Source organism: Pteronotus mesoamericanus, unplaced genomic scaffold, assembly GCF_021234165.1.
Source record: "Pteronotus mesoamericanus isolate MK-2021 breed Mesoamerican mustached bat unplaced genomic scaffold, CSHL_Meso_final scaffold_174, whole genome shotgun sequence".
Taxonomy (NCBI): Eukaryota; Metazoa; Chordata; class Mammalia; order Chiroptera; family Mormoopidae; genus Pteronotus; species Pteronotus mesoamericanus.
In genome coordinates, this window is record NW_026555309.1 from 45,243,672 (window position 1) to 45,259,967 (window position 16,296).

The following is a 16,296-nucleotide window of genomic DNA, read 5'->3' on the forward strand; positions in this document are numbered from 1 at the left end:
TGGCTGAAACAAAGTTCACCAGACTGCCCCCGCCCCCGTCCGTCCGCCTGCCTACCTATGATGAAGACTGACGCGTGTCTCCCAGTGAACACGCGCACGTCTCTGTCAGGCACCCCCTAGAAGCTGAGCCCCTGGGCAGGAGCAGGCACACTCTCCAGCTGCAGCCAGCCCCACCGGACGGGAAGCGGCAGCTGTGCCCACGCACGCCCCCCGCCAGGGCACGCGCGGGGCTGCCGGGCCCCCGCGTCCTCGCCTCGGCTGGGCGCGCTATTTCTAACCTTTTCATTTCAGTCACCCTGATATTAATGTACTGCAATAACACACAGTGATTTTAATGGACACTTCCTTGATGAATGATGATACGGGGTTACTGAGCCTGGTTAATAAATATCGGTTGTCTAGCCACAGATGACTAGAAACTTACTCATCTTTGTACCATCAGCGTCTGGTGCACAAGTATCCAGTGCGTGTTCAATAGCCAGCAAATTTAGAAGCCTGCCCTGTTTTTTAAAGCTGTCACTTCCAAACTTGTCAGAGCATTCCACTATTTACTGTCTCATGGCTGTAAATCTTTTTAAGATCTCTTGCTGAATTCAGTGGTACGGTGGCCTTTCAAATTAAGGTATACACATACAAATGTCATTTCAAGATAACATAAAGAACTGTATCAAAATACAATCTAAAACTTCCTAAACTATCATTTTTCGTTTTCTTTTGTCATCTTTGAAAAAGGACACCTTTCCTCTGTATAAAAGATTTTTCTCCTGTAAAGATCTGAGAAAAAAATCCTCCCTTTGCAGAGCGAGGAGCCGTTAAACAGCAGGGAACAGAGGCGCGCTGAGCAGGGGAATGTGACCCACATCTTGATAACAATGAAAAGGACTGTCTTTTTCAATTGCTCTGCAAGAGCCCCAGACACCCTCTCTCAAAAGCCAGGGGAGGCTTCTCGGGACCTGGCCCTCCAGGCCCTGGGCCCACCTGAAAGGACCAGCCACTTCCCCCAAAGCGCATGCAGTCTCTGTATGTGGCTGACTAACCTGCTCAGACGCCAAACCCACCACTCTGGGCAGGTGATTCCAAGTAACTGAAACAGTTATCAGAACTCACTTAACTAGAATTATCAAAGCACAAAACTTTTAAGTTTCAATCTGATGGAAATCTCTCAAAACTGCAACACACCTTTTGCTCATTGTGAACTTGGTGCAGTACCGCAGCCCAAGCTTTTTTGGCTGACTCGGGCCCTACCAAACACCGCCGGCCGAACACCACGGAGTTGCCTCGCAGGACCCCGCGGCAGGCAGCTCCACCCTGGGCGGCAGGGAAGGCAGCAGGGCCTGGCGGGGCCGCCTGCCCCCGGGCCTGAGCGCCGAGCGCCGTGCTGTCTCGCCCAGCGACGCTTCCCTGCTGCAGCTCTGGCTTTAGTTTGCTTTTTACTTCACAAAAGCGTGTCACGCTACATGTCCTCTTCTGGGGCTTACTTTACGGAGGTAAAATTCACATAACAAAAACAAACCATTGTCAAGTGTCCCATCGGACGGCGCACCGTCCTGGGACTCCTGTTTGTCACCTAGTACTATCTGGCTAAGACGCATCCCCACTGCTGCATGTCCCCATAGCTCACTCTTTCTGACCTGTGTGACACTCCACTGCATGACACTCCACAGCTGACTTCACTGTCACTGCTTTGTCTATGAACATTTTGCATCTCCAGTGCCAGACATTTCAGAAATGCGAGTCCCTCGAGCACAGAACGTGGCGTGAAACTGCAGGACAGGAGGGCATTTAACCCCTTGGTTTCAAGGGGACGCTCAACTGCTTTCCCGAGTGGTGTGACCAATTTTTACATTCTCCCCAGTAGCGTGGACAAAATGTTGCTGGACCCACCACCTCTCCAGCTCCTGATGCTGTCAGACAATTCACTTCCTGCCGACCAGAGGGCGTAAGCCAGAATCTCGCTGTGGGCCGTTGGCCTCTCCCCGACGCTCATCTGCATGCCCCTAGCTTGACCACTAACGAAGCCGACCGGGTCCTCCTATGGATACTGGCCAGGCTTTTCTCTCCTACGAAAATGCTCTCAGGTCGCTTGATCATTTCTAGAGCTGCCTGCAGGTTTCATCCTGGTCAGTACTTCCGCTCTAAGCACCGCCTTCCGTCAGTTACATGCCTCGCAGATACCTTCTCCCAGTGGCCGCTTCACACAGGCGGCGTGAAGAAAAATCTCTGTTCAAACCTCACAGGCATGGAAATTCGTATCAACTGTTCTATGAGTCCAGGCACTTCCATTTGAATATTAAGACCTCACTTGCTCTTGCACTTTTAAAAATATGTCTTTTAATAAACAGAATGTCTTCATCTCTAAAAAGTCAAACTTGCTGTTCTCTCCTTTTACAGTGGACATTGTGGGGGTATTAAGGAAATGTTCCTACTCGAGGGCCAGCACGTGTCATTCAACTCTATTTTCCGTTAAACTCCCTATTTCTCAGCACTTGATCTAACTCAAGGGGACGTCTATGTATTGTTTGAGGTGGGATCTAGTTTTTCTGTCACTCTTCCTACTGGAGGAGCTGTCTATCAACCAGCCCTCCTTTCCCCACTGACGCGTCCTGGCAGCTCGGGCAGGGTGTCCTGCCGAAGCTGGTTACCACCTACTCCACGTGCCGCGAGCCAGCTCACTGAGGTGTCAGAGGGAAGGCTTGCATGAGGAAGTTCATACCCAGGTTTCCTTAACAACATGAGCAGACCCTATTGCGGGCAGCACAGAAAAGCTACGGACTAGATGTCAACCATTCTATGAGTCCAGTGCTTTCATTGAAACGTGAAGCCCTTACTTCTCAGAACTAAAGTCAGGAGGACTCGCTGCCCCCACACGCCCGCTCTGACCTGAGAGGAGCTGGCTGCCAGGCAGAGAAAAAGACAGCCACCAGCTCTGCTTCCTGTAGCGACACAGCTAACCCAGAGGAGGAGGCCGCCGAGCACCGGGACTCGGCTTCCCCCCGCCGCCAAGGAAGCCACGGTCCCGGGGGTCCCCAAGCCTCCCTCAGCCACAGCGTTCTCGCGAGTGACACGGCCAGTGGCGGGGGGCCCTCCTCAATGGCACCATTGCCCTGCGTGTGGACGCTGAGGAGGAGGCCCAGCCGGCCCACATCTCAGCCCTCGCAGCAAGCGTCCCTGGGGGGGTCCTGCTACTAACATAAGCAGGTCCTGCAAGGTCCCTGGCTGAATGTGAGCGACTCTTCCACCCCCGTGTTCTGCCTCTTGGTTTGTCTCGCCACTGTGTTATCGCCGACTCCGTTTTCACTAGAGTTTTTACTGGCTGCCTGCTCTGTACCAGGCGGGACCAAACACCGGGGACCGTGGGGCGGCGACTCAGGCGAGGCCCTGAATGTCTTTAGGAATTTACAAGTTTAAGGTTATATCTCCTTCTACACTTATTAAATTCTTGGTGAAATGAGTTCCTCATTTGGGCAGTTGCCTTCCACCTCCCTAACAATGCTTTTCTGACTTCGAACTTTTTCCCATAGGCCGTGAAGAGAGCACCGCCAACCCATCCGGCCTCCCTGGTTGTGGGCAGTGAAACCCGTCTGTCTGTCTGTCTGTCTTTAAAAGAAGGAAAACCGAACAGAATGGCACTGAAGAGAAAACCCCAGACTTCAGTGTGAACAGTTAAGACCAGTGCGGTTTATGAATTGCACGTGCAGAGCCATTACACAGAACTAACTTTAAGCGCACACACAGGTTCGTGGGCGCTGGGTCGTAAGGTGAAACACAGTCCTTCCGGTAAGTCAGAGAGAAACGTCGGAGCGCCGCCGCTGCAGCAGCTCTCACCAAGGGCTCGGAGCCCGAACACCGCTCCCAACCACCCCCCGACTGCCTGGCTGTGCACTGCTGCTGCCCTTGCGCTTCTTTCTAACACCTTACGGGGAGCTTCAGTTCAGACCGCCTTCGCTCTGCGGCACATCCAGCATTTTGGTACTTTGTTATCCGAGGAAGACCAGCTCTCATCCCTATTTCTGGGTTTAGAGACAGCGCTTAGTTAGACACGCCCAGTTTTGGCCAGCACTGCTGCCTGCGTGCACAGCCCTCCGCAGGGGTCGCCCTCCGCCTCCCCGGAGGGCCTGGCGGAGGCCCGGGGGCGGAGCTCTGCGGAGGGGCGCTGCGCCCAGCTCCACCTGGGAGGTGGCGGACGGCAGGCGCAGCTGCCAGGCCCTTCCTCGCCGCTCGCAGCCCCGCACACGGCTTCCTGGGCGCCGGCTGCCACTTTAGAGATGCCTGAATTTTCCCCTGGTTCCTTTTAACATCATCTCTTTTTCTCTATACAACACTACAACCTGCCAAAGTGTGGATTTAGTTTCATTAACCTGTTTGGGATTTTATGCTAATCCTGTATTTGAGGCTCCTGTCATTCATGGATTCTACAAAATATCTCTGGACTATTTCCTCTTCCTCCTCCTTTTTATTCTCTTATTCTGGAGCTCCTGTCAGACGCGGACTGGCCTTGCTCTTCATGCCCCGTGACCACGCGTTCCTGTTGCACATCTGTTCGCCTCTCTGTGCGATGCTTTGGGCCAATGTTCCTGGGTCCACGTCCCTGTTTACTGCTTTCCTAGCTGTAGCTCATCTGCTGCTCCATCCAGCCACTGATTTCTAGAACTCCTGCTTGGTTACTTTCCAATAGCCTCCTCTTCGCCAGGGACACCTTAAACTGACCCCCTTAGAAATGTGAACAACCACCTGCGTGCGCCTCCCACTCCCGAAAACCAGCATCAGAGCCCACAGGGTCTCGGACCGCACTGCCTTTCACTGCTTCCCGCCAGGACCCGGGCCGCCCCATGAGTCTGCCACGCTTGGCGACCCTCTCAGCGCTCTAAGGCGGCTCCACTCGGCCAAGGGGCGTACGGACTTTAGAAACGGGCCCTGCGCAGCCAGTTGGCAGAGGCCGGTCAAAGCTGCATCACAGACCGCCCACGAGCGTGGCTTTGATCATCTGCGCCTCTGTTTTCGTCTGTAAAACAGTCTTTACCTCGTAAGGTTTGGGGAGAACTAAGTGAAACACACTTTTTACAAATCACAAACACACAAATGTAAACAGCACAGAGCTGCGTAGCCCCTGGTCTTCGCAGCCCCTCAGCGGGGATGTCACCGCCGCCTCCCTCAGGGTCAGGACCGGTAGCAGCCCCTTCACCCTCCGTTGCATGGGGTCGGCCAAGGCGAAGTCCCACCTAACCAGTCCGGATGGTTCTTCCTTCTGAGGACTCGGGTTCCATTAAATTGAGCAGTGCCTACTGACTTTACCTGAACTGGGGTCAAAGAAATTGGCTTAAAAGAAAAAAAAACAAAACTCATTCCACCAACATTTTATGGAGTCCTGAGAGAATCATTATTATAAGTATGCCTGGGACATGTCTACACAAATTAAGAGGATACCAGAGGTGTGTTAAATAAAAACACCTGCAGGTCTTGTCAACGAACTTTTAGAAGAGTTAGTCCTAGTTTTTAAACACTTAGTTAACAGACTAAACAGTTGGAGGTAAAATCTTCACCAGCCATTGATGTAAACCAACAATGTAGGCTGTCGTGGAATATTCTGTTCGCTCAGCTCCCGCCACCAGGCAAATCTGAAAACACAAGCCTGTTTCTTTAATGAACTCTAACCGGAGGTGTACAAACCTAAACGTGTGACTTTTTCTCCAAGTGCCTGGCCGACCAGCTGGCTGCTGCAGGGAAGGGACGGCCCCCGCCCCCGGCCGCCGACCGGCAGCAGAGCCCGCATTCGCCAGCCGCGCTCCCCCCGCCCTGGCGGTCGGAGACCCTGCACGATGACGAGACTCGCTGGAGAGGACCAGGGCGAGGACGAGGTGGGGGTCCCTTTAATGCACCTGGAGTCCCTGTTTCATCCCGTCAGCACGGGTCCCCGGGAGCCCCGGTCCTGCTGCGAGGTCCCCTGTGGACACCGCACATACAGCCCGGCACCACGAGGCCAGCGATGCCACCCCGGAACAAGGCCAGGGGCGTGGCCTCCCCCGGGGCACCAGTCCCGCCGTACACAAGGACGTAGCGCGACAGACAGAGTGGGGCTGGAGCTGTCAGAGCAGAGTCGCAGCAAAGCAGCATAGGCCAGGGAGGAGTGGCCAGCGGAAGGCTGTCCCGGCGGGAGGCCAGGGGCTGCAGACGGCCGGGAGTCAGCGCAGCCCGCAGACAGGCTCCGCGGGAGTGGAGGACAGGCCCCAGGCGGACCAGGACCAGCCAGCTCCCCGCGGCAGTCGCAAGGACCGCCAGGGTGAGAGGCCAGCACTGGCGTCCACCCTCTTGTGCGTGACTGAGCACAGATAACAACCCGCGTGAGTGACAGGCAGCAGGTGGGAGATCTTACTTCCACTCCTCCGGCGGGTGTGCGAGCTCATACTTCTCCCGCACGCTGGAGACACCCATGTCCAAGTGCAGCCAGTGGACCTCCTCAGACCGCAGGTGACTGAGCCGGAACCCATAGCAGGCCACGTGCTTCACCTTGTGACTGTCCACGATCTTCTGAATGATGCCCTAGAAACACATCCCCCAAAAACGACTGTTAGAAACAAAACACTGTATGCTTAAAGCTTAAAGCAATGGTCATTTTTTGCCGTTATTTTCCAGACACTGCGTAAAAGAGTTCCCTGTTAATGAATTACTTAATTTCACCTGGGAATCCTTTTTCTCAAATAGTATTTTTATGAGCAAGGAAAAGTTAAAACAAAAAGAGGATTTTCCTTTTCCTTACTGATAACCAAGGCATGGAAATGTAAAACAGGTCTGCGGCACCCCCCGCCCACTGTCCCCACACCTGCCAAAGCGCACCAGCCACCCCGGGGCACCACTTGCTGGGCGCCAGGCCCAAGAAGGGGGTTACGTTCTGAACCAAGGGCAGCCTGCTGTTGGAAGCCATGCTGTAACTAGCATCATTTTTTAAAAACACCCATCTAGGAAGACACAATTAAGACCAGGTTTCTGATAACACTGACGACATAGGAGAAGTTACCTGCAGCCGGGCCCAACCCACCCACCTGGGCTCTGAAGGCCGACAGGCAGGCGTCTGACAGAGCCACCGATGCGGCGCGCCCGACAGCGAGCCAGCGACCCGCGGGTTCAGAGGGGAGGCCATCTCTGAAGGAGGCCATCGCGGGGGCTTCCCAGAGAAAGCCGAGCCCCAGCTGGGACCGCAGGAGGCCTGGCCCCCTCGCCTGCACAGGCAGGCGGCCACGGGCCTGTGTGTGGAAAGCCCACAGGGCGGCTCACCTGGGGACGGGAGGGACCCGCCGGTGGCTCTTGTGTGAGGTGGTGTTAATCACAGTCCCTGAAATCTTCTCAATCTTTTAGGCCATTAATAGGGTTCTTTAAATGATGCTGATATTAACATGAAAATGTCTATTAAAGAAAACCATCACTGGTTTTTAAGAATTTACAATTAACAGAAGCTACCACATAACTTAAAACACAATACACACACCAGCAGCTCCTGTGCACGCTGGTGATTCTGCATCATGGCATCATGCGTCGACACGACTGAGGACACACCCAGCCCTCCCCGCAGGACAGATGGACACCCACATGACACGCAGACACTGGCGAGGACCCCGAGCGCCCACACCCAGGGCCGCCCCCGCGCTGCTATCCGGTGCCTGCATGTGGCCCCCTCCCTTGCAGGCTGCTCGGTCCCAACGAGCTTCGCACCAAGTACAGGAGACGGTGGGGGGGAGGAACAGAGGGCGGAAGTGTGAACAAAGGACCAGGATGGAAGAGGCAAAGAAGGCTTTACGAAGAAGATTTCTCACGGGGACAGGAAGGGCGGGGAGAACTGAGCTAAGCATAAAATGTCCTTCTGGCTTTGGATTCAAGGCCAGGAATCTGTGACAGGGCCACCGCGAATGACGGTGCAGGCTGTGCCCTCCTGGAGGGCACCCAGCCAAGGGGCCCGGGGAGCTGAAATCCAGCCTGAGCTCCGGGGTAGGGGATCTGCCCAGAGGAAGGGACGTCTTTTCTAGTAACTCTCTCAAAGGCGACTACTGCAGCTTCTCCATGCCAACACACAGACCCCTGCGCCGCGCGGGACGGGAGCTGGCGCCTCTTTCAGCCTCCCACAAAGGCGCCTCTGTCCCCACCGCAGCTCTGCCCGCGCACGGCCAAGGCGCCCCCACGCCAGCTGCCCTCCCCGGGCGTGGCCCTCTCCGCTCCACGGCAGCGCTGCCGCGGCCTGCTCCCCCGCCCCCCCGCCCCGAGGGCCACCACTCACGCCGCCTGTCCGGCCGACCGTCTCCGTGCACCTGCCGCCCCCCCAGCCCCAGACACGGAGCAGGGGCCGGGCACAGGCCATTCTCGGACTTGTGTCTGCCATCAGCACACCAGGAGCACGGCCCCCTTCCTGGCTGCTTCCCCAGTGCCCCCGGCAGGCTCCCCACCCCTCCGCGTCCTCCGAGCTCACGGGCACGCTCCGGGGCCCCTCTGCAGCCCGGGCAGGCTCAGCTACAACCGTGGTGCGCGTTAGGGAAGAGTGGGTTCCACGTTTTGGAGTTTTACAGAACGGACAGAATTTGAGCCATTTCGCTAGATCATGTCGCCTGAAGACACCCAGAAGGATTCCAAGAACGGGTCTGCCTAACAAAGCGTCGCCGCACGGCGGTGCCCCGTAACTATCCGAGGTTGCATCTGTGACTCTCCACTAAGAAACTGAAAGCAGTAACACTCAGACATATCTTTTTTTAATCCTCACCCAAGCAGATATTTATTGATTTGAGAGAGTGAGATGTGAAAGAAACATACATCAGTTGCCTCCCACAAACGCCCCAACCAAAACTCAAACCCACAACCTAGGTGTGTGTTCTGACTGGGAATCGAACCCGCAACCTCCTTGTGTATCGGACGACACTCCAACCAACCAAGCTGTCAGGACAGGACAGGAGCTGAATTAAATTTAAAAATTGAACTTTCTAGGATTTCTGTAGTCCTTTCTGGCACCAAAATTGTTCGGATCCAGAATCATGAGCCCTCTCTGAGAGAAGAGCACACATGTGTAACACGCACAGCCCCAGCGACGCCACCTCGCGGCCAGCATCCCTGGGGGAGAGACCAGGGACAGACACAGACACAGTCCTCCGGCACTGCCCGGGGCCGGACGCAGGAGACCGCCGAGAGGTGGTTCCTGGTGCAGGACAGCTCTGCTCACGATGCTCAGCACTTCCACAGACTCACAGAATCCCAAATGTTTGCACATTTTCCATTCCAATCAGAAAGCTGATTTTAAATGAATCAGAATGTCACTTTCTAGTGCTATTCTCTACCCACTACCAGCTTGGCAATGATAATGAATACTAATCCAACCAAGCGTATTCCCCTTTGGCAAACAACGTGGACTGAGCGCACTGGGTTTCCTTCCTCCCACAACTCCGGGTAATCATGTGCACCTTCCTCTCTGACGGCTCCGGCAGCCCTGATACCTGCGAGTGTGTGACAGACGGGCGGGCAGAGGGGGGCTCACAGTGGTTCCTACAGAGAGACACACCCGTCCTCCTCCAAGATGGGCATGGGCCGGGCGGAGGGCAGGAAGGCGGACGCTTCCGCTAACGTCTCACTGAAGCAAACGCTGCCTGGAACCGTGCGCACCGAGCTCTGCCCTCTGGAACCGGGGCTCCCCGATGCCTGGCCCTCGGGAGCCTCTGTCTGGGGTGTGCGGCTCCCAGGCTCCCGCTCCAACGCTCACCCTCTGCCACAGGAAGCCCCTCTCCCAGCCACCGCCGCGCCCGGCTGCTCTCGGAAGCGCCTCCTGCGCCGGCCTCCCCTCGGAAGCCCCTCTCCCAGCCGCACCGCCTCTCCCCTCGGACGTCCACTGTGCCAGGGGGGCCTCGGCCCCGAGCCGCGCCGGGAGTCTGGCACAGACAAGGCATTTAACGAGCTATCCTATTTGGAGTTATGAAAATACCTTCAAAATCATGCTTTCCAGAAAATGACTTTCTTATTTCACAAGTATTAGAGGCTGTTTTAATTGATTTGTTTCTTGGTATCCTTTGAAGGATTAAAAAGAAAACCAGGGGATTGTAAAAAATACAATAAAAGTAAATAAACACATTTTTTAAAAAAGAAAAGCAAAAAAAAAGTAAAAAATTAAAAATTTTAAAAATTTTTAAAAATTAAAAATCAGGGGAGAAGAATAAGTCAATGGAGTTATATAAATAATGTATAATTCAGTTACTGTTTTCCAATGAGATTTTACAACAACCTAAACTCTGGCCACACACACATTAGCAAAACAACTATTACACAGAAAAAGCTGGATCCCTGCAGCATGGGAACAGGGATCATCCCTCTACGTGTCCCCCTAAGTGCCAGCAGCGCCCGCGCCGCATGCGCGGGTACGCCTCCCCGAGGCTGCGCTCACCCTGACGTCGGTGGCATCGCCGTGCCTGATGATGCTGGCCCACGTGGTCGGCTCGCTGTTGCTTTCGAAGTAGTGAAAGACTTTGAGCACTCGCTCCATGGCTCCCGGGGAGCGCTCCACGCCGGGGCCCGGGTGCGTCTTGGTGCTGGAGTTTGGTGTATGATTCAAGTTTGGGTCCAGGTAAGCTGCTGCCATTATTTTGCTGGATGCTAGGTACCTGTCATATTCTGTAAGAGAAGAAATAACTTTCACTGCACAATATTTGAAATCCACTGATTGAAATGTGACACATTAATACATACATTGCAACACTGTTCTACAGCCTCTCCGCTCCAGCAAGATCGCCACTGCATCCCGCTCTGCGCAGAGCAGAGCCCGGCTCGCCGCAGCACGGTATTTATCACACACACTATTAGAAGGCCAGGGGTCCTCTTTCAGCTCTGTCAAAAATCCACTGTGCTATCTATCAACAATGTGATTTACCCTCTTTTAAACAGGGTCTTTAAGTCTGTGGGAAACTCGCGCAGGAAAACCAAACGCTAACTTTGCTGCCTACATTTGAAAGCGTTTACATGAGATACAAGTTCCTTCCTCCCACAACAGTTCAGTGCGTGGTCGTCACGCCTCCTAGGCTTCAGCGATTAAAAACCACAGACGGAACGGGGCCTCCTGCTTAGTCTGACACCTTGCAGGAGAGTCCGGCGCATCACAGCAGGAAACAAAACCAAACCAATGAACAGAAACAGGGGAACTGTTTTAGGCACGACGGACTTCCATCTGCAGGCGAGGGAAAGGCCGGGCCACCGCGGGGAAGCCCGCCGAGCTGGGTGAGGGCACGGCCCGACAGCGCCTGCAGTCCCTCTGGAGTCTCGGACCTTGTGAGGCCGCCAGGGCAGCAGGTGCCAGGCGCGGCTGCCTCGTCCCAAAGTGCATTTGCCAATTCTGTGTCTTCAAGGGCCTGAAGATCCAAGAAGCCTCTCATGAAAGAGAAACCAGCAGAGCTTGAGGCAGCAGAAGCCCAAATCGTGAGCGTGAGGGCGCAGGGCGCCGGTGGGGCAGGCAGGGCAGAGGACGAGCCCCAGCCACCCGGGGAGCTGAGCAGGGGCAGGGAGAGAGGCGGGGAGGGCGCCTCACAGACGGCCTGACCTGCGCAGCAGCAGCCTCAACCTACTCCACACAGAACGCGCTATGCCCAATGGCAATTCGCCTTTGCACGTGAAACTTTTACTCAGTGTGCACATGAAATAGTTACTAAAACAGTTACCAGTCCTATCAAGGACTGAAATTCCTCAGCGTATGTTCCACATCTGGCATTAAGCTGGACAACAACAAAAAGATAACCAGAAACCCCTCAGTCGTCTGGGAACTAAGCAACGCATCCCAAGTAACCCATTACCCGAAAAGGAGCGCCGGGTATCCTGAGCTGAATGAAACGAGGAAAAGAAATTCCAAAACTGGATGTGGAGAGAACTGCGCTTACAGGAGAATCTTCACTTCCAAATGTGTATTTCAGAAATGGAGATTGGAAATCAGTCATCTTCGGTAGTTAGTATCTAACAGTATCATTTAGAAGCTGAACAAAATGAAGTTATTTCTTTGAAAATAATAATGAAACTAACATTACATGACAACTCTCACAAGGCTAATCAAATGAAAAGGGGCAAAACTGGCAATATCAAGGGTGAAAGGGAACAGGCAAAGAAATATAAGTAATAATAGGTAATAATGGGATATTAAAATATTAATGAGATATGAACAACTTTATGCCAATAAATTTGAAAATTTAGATGCATACACAATTCCTTGCAAAGTACACCTTACCAAAACTGAAACAAGAAATATAAACTCTAAACAGACCTATTCTACTGAAAATAATTTGGAATTAAAACTCTTCCCACAAAGAAATACTTGAATACTTTCAACAATTTAAGGAACAAATAATATCGGCCTTACAGAACTTCCTCCGGAGAACAGGGAGGCGTCCCAAGTCGTCCTACGAGGCCAGCAAAGCGGCGGCACGAGCCCAGCGCAGACAAGAGCAGAGGGCGCCAGTCGGGCTTTCTTAGACACACAGGTGCGAAAGTCTATGCCAAAACCAGCAAATCTGATTAGCATCATTTAAAAAGGAAAACGTGTCATGATCAAAAAGCTTATTCAAGAAATGCAGAAGTGGTCACACATTCAAAAAGCAGTCAATGTGTATAGCAGCTTTGTTCATAATCGCCAAAATGTGGCATACAGCCAAGACGCTCTTCCGTAGGTGATGGACACACAAACTGCGGTTCCCCCAGACAGACAGTGTGGGAGGTTATTCAGCGCTGAAAAGAATGAGCTGTCAAGTCACGAAATGACCTGAGGAAACTTAACTGCATGTTACTAAGTAAAAGAAGCCAATCTCAAAATGCTACATACTTTCCGATTGCAACCGTATGACATTCTAGGAAAGGCAAAACCACAGAGACAGTAAAAATTTCAGTGGATGCAGAAGGTGGTGGGGGCTGCGGAGTGCTGGGGAGGGATGAGTTGATGGAGCGCGGGGGATTTTTAGGGCAGAGAAAATACTCTCTGCACGATGCTGTAATGATGGATGCACGTCACTGCATCATGCATTTGTGCAAACCCGCTGAATGAGTGAACCTAACTGGACTAGGACTCTGGGTGGTTACGATGTGTTCATGCAGGTTCCTCGGTTGTAACAAAGGTTCTGCTCTGTTGGGGGACAATGGGAGGCATGCATGTGGGCAGGCACCGGCTGCGTGGGAAACCTCTGTTATTTGTGAGGAATTTCTCACAAATTTTGTTGTGACCCTGAAACTGCCTTTTAAAACTTTTTTTTTTACAGCAATCCATGTAGCCCTGGCCAGGTGGCTCCGCTGGCTGGAGCACCACCCAGCGCGCCGAAAGGCTGCGGGCTCAATCCCAGGCCAGAGCACACGTGGGGGCAGCCTGCTGCTGCCCCTCTCTCACACCGGCGCGTCTGTCTCTCTGCCCGCACACGCTCACGCTCAGGAGGCAACCAATGCATGTTTCTCTCTCTCTCCTTTTTGCTAAAATCAGTAAACATATCCTCCAGAGAAGAGTTTTGAAAAAAATTGAAAAAGCAATCAATGTAATCCACCTTATTTTTAGAAAGAAGAACCACAGTTATCTCAATATATATAGAAAAATCATCTGATAGTTTACCAACCACTCATGATTTAAAACAAAAATTCTCAGCAAAGTAGAAACAGGAATGAATTTCCTTATCTCAGCATTAAAATTAAATACTGGGGAAAGGCTCCCTGTCTGCCTCGCCACCCCCACCCCCCGGCCCTAAGACTGGGGCCAGGGCCGGCCACTGCCACCACCACCCGTACGTGACACGTTCTGGAAGTCTGAGCAGAGGCCACAAGCAAGAAGGGAAGCCAGACAGGGCTGGGAACAAAGGGCCCGAGCTACCACTGTTCACCGGCTCCATGATCACGGACGAGGAGCGTCTGCGAGGCCCCAGGGATAAACTATCAGAGCTACTGAGCGAAGGAGCGCGGCTGCTGATCACCAAACGGAGCCTGTCACCGCTCCTCGGGCCATCGGGGCTCCCCCGCTGCCCAAAGCAGCCTGCGGGGGCAGTGCAGCACAGCGCAGTCTCAGTGCCGCCCCGAGGGGCCCTGCGTCCCCACGTGCTCAGAACCCACACACTCACTGGCCCTGAAGTTCATCACTCTAAACACAGAGCACGGCAACGGAAAAGTGAGACCAAAGACATGACACCACCCAAACGTGCTTCTGTGGCCCCAAATCAACGCAACTCTGAGTCTTCAAAGCAGGCCGCAGCAGTTTAAAGATAAATCAGCACAACGCCCACGGAGGGGCTTTTAAAACCACGGTCCGGAGCTAACAGAAGGAAGCCCTTTCCCCTGACGGATGCGATTTTAGCTAGTGCTCTCACCTGCTTGTCAAAATCCTATTTGGGCTATAAATCCTCAAACTGGCCACATTTCTGCCATCAAGCCTTCCGTGACTCTTCCAGATAGTTCTGTATGTGATTCTGTTAACAACCACCGCCTCCCATCGATGGTCTTCCTGCTTGTCTGTGTGCTGTTCTTGCGGATTTGGGGCCTGGGCACCGGAGCCACGCCACGGCAGAGACGGCCACGGAGCTGCCCGGAGCTTCGGGGCCCCCTTCAGTTAGCAGAGGGGATATTCCAAGGTTCCTGGTGCCCGACTTCTCCTTCTCTGGGAAGAAGCAGGGGGTCCCAAGTCAGGACGTGAGGGAGCCAGGGGCTGACAAACCCCCGGCTGGTGGACACCTCCGTAGGACAGCGCGCACCGCCGCTGGGAGAGTTCAAGGACCTAACGAGCATCCTCTTCCCGTCTCCCCAAGCTTCCACTGGCTGTGCACACCAGGAGCCTGCCGAGAGGGCAGCCTCACTGCGCACAACACGTGCTGGCCTTTTAATAGGACTGGAGAGGCTTGCCAGATATGAGCCAAGACACCAAGAATGTAAATTAGTACAGCTATTTGTTGAAATTAAGACAAACAAGTTTGAAGAGTTTTTTAAAAAAATAATTGGGTAATAATCCTAGTTAAAGTAAATCTTTAAACAAAGTATACTGGTGTAAAAGTTTTCTCCTCCCTAACTATGTTCTTTTACACAAGATTTGGGTTTATTTTCTCATAAAAACTCTCCCCTAAATATCCTAAACTTCCTGTATCGACTTGACTAGACAGAGAAGCCAAGGTGACACCCCGCGACCACTCACTAGTACATCAACGTGCTGCAGCTCACACCTTCCGCGTAGCTGCCCCGCCTGCAGGCCCGGTGCTCGGCTTCCCGGGGCTCCGTCTCCTTTCCAGAGGCGGAGTCTGCATCCCTGCCCTATGAATCTGGGCTGGGCTTGAGGTCCTGAGCCAGGTATGAAAAGGTGATCCGGGAAGAAAGGAGAAAAGAGGCACCCCAGGCCCCTACGGTCCCTGGGGAGGCTCACCTGGGAGGACCCTGCCGCCAAGCTGCATGAAGGCCTGAGCAGTCCAAGAGCGGAGCTCGGGAGCTGCCGCCCGCAGCCAGCAGCAGCCTCCACGCCGCGGGACAGCCCACTTGCAAGTGGGCTCTGGGCTCCCGTCTGCGCTGCCCAGCTGCCCTGACTACAGAGAGATGAGCTGTCCCGCTTGCAGATCTGAGCAAAATGATGAACTCTTGCCAGCTTAAGCCACTAAGTGCTGGGATGGCCTCTCATCAACAACAGCGCACGTCCAGGTGGCTCTCACCTCGCGGGACCTTGCAGCCACCTGCCCGGAGGAGCCTGAACGGTGCCTGCCTCCCCCTCGCCTCCCTGCGGAACTGGAGGTGCAAGGCCTTGGCAATCTGTCTGGCTCCCTCCTAAGTCGAGGTCAGCTTCCCTCGTTTCGCCCTCTGCGCTCTTAAGGTTGGGAAATATTTCTGAGAGTTCCTCTAACGTGAACTTACTGGCCATGTCACTTCCTCAGAGACATCATCTTTTTTGTCACAACTGCTTTCTTCGCTTATATCCACAAATCCGCCTTCACTGAGCTCCACCAGCTGCACATCTAGCACGTCTGGGCCAACAGCACGAGGCCCTCCGCGCTACAGGCAGCCGTTTTTGCGGTACCTCTGTTCGCACGGAGTCCTGCAGTTGTTTGCACAGCTCCTTTAGGCTTCTGCCTTCCCAGGCGCTTGTTACTTTGTGTCGGTGATGCCTGGACGCCTTCATTTGCATCGTCTGTTGTAATAGCGTTAATAGTCTGACCAAAATCCATCCAAAGGCTTTAAAAGTCGGTCTACTGGCTGAATTACTGAACTTGTGTTTGTTGGCACCCCCAACCTCCCCCCGACAAGCTGGAGGCCGGAGGGCCCCAGGACCCCGCGGGGACCGCCCGGCTACGGAAGGAGTGA

General features: G+C 53.7%; 1 protein-coding gene across 8 annotated transcripts in view; it reads right to left on the reverse strand.

Moving 5' to 3' along the window:
- PTK2 (protein tyrosine kinase 2) overlaps positions 1 to 16,296 on the reverse strand; it is a 146,220-nt gene that overhangs the window by 88,564 nt on the left and 41,360 nt on the right. For all 8 annotated transcript variants that reach the window (XM_054590539.1, XM_054590540.1, XM_054590541.1 and 5 more), the window contains 2 exons: positions 10,403 to 10,629; positions 6,371 to 6,537 (listed from right to left, as the gene is read on the reverse strand). In XM_054590539.1, the coding sequence (XP_054446514.1) occupies positions 6,371 to 6,537; positions 10,403 to 10,597 (362 nt within the window). In that variant the 5' untranslated portion in view covers positions 10,598 to 10,629. Of the gene's footprint in view, positions 1 to 6,370; positions 6,538 to 10,402; positions 10,630 to 16,296 lie in introns of those variants that run through there.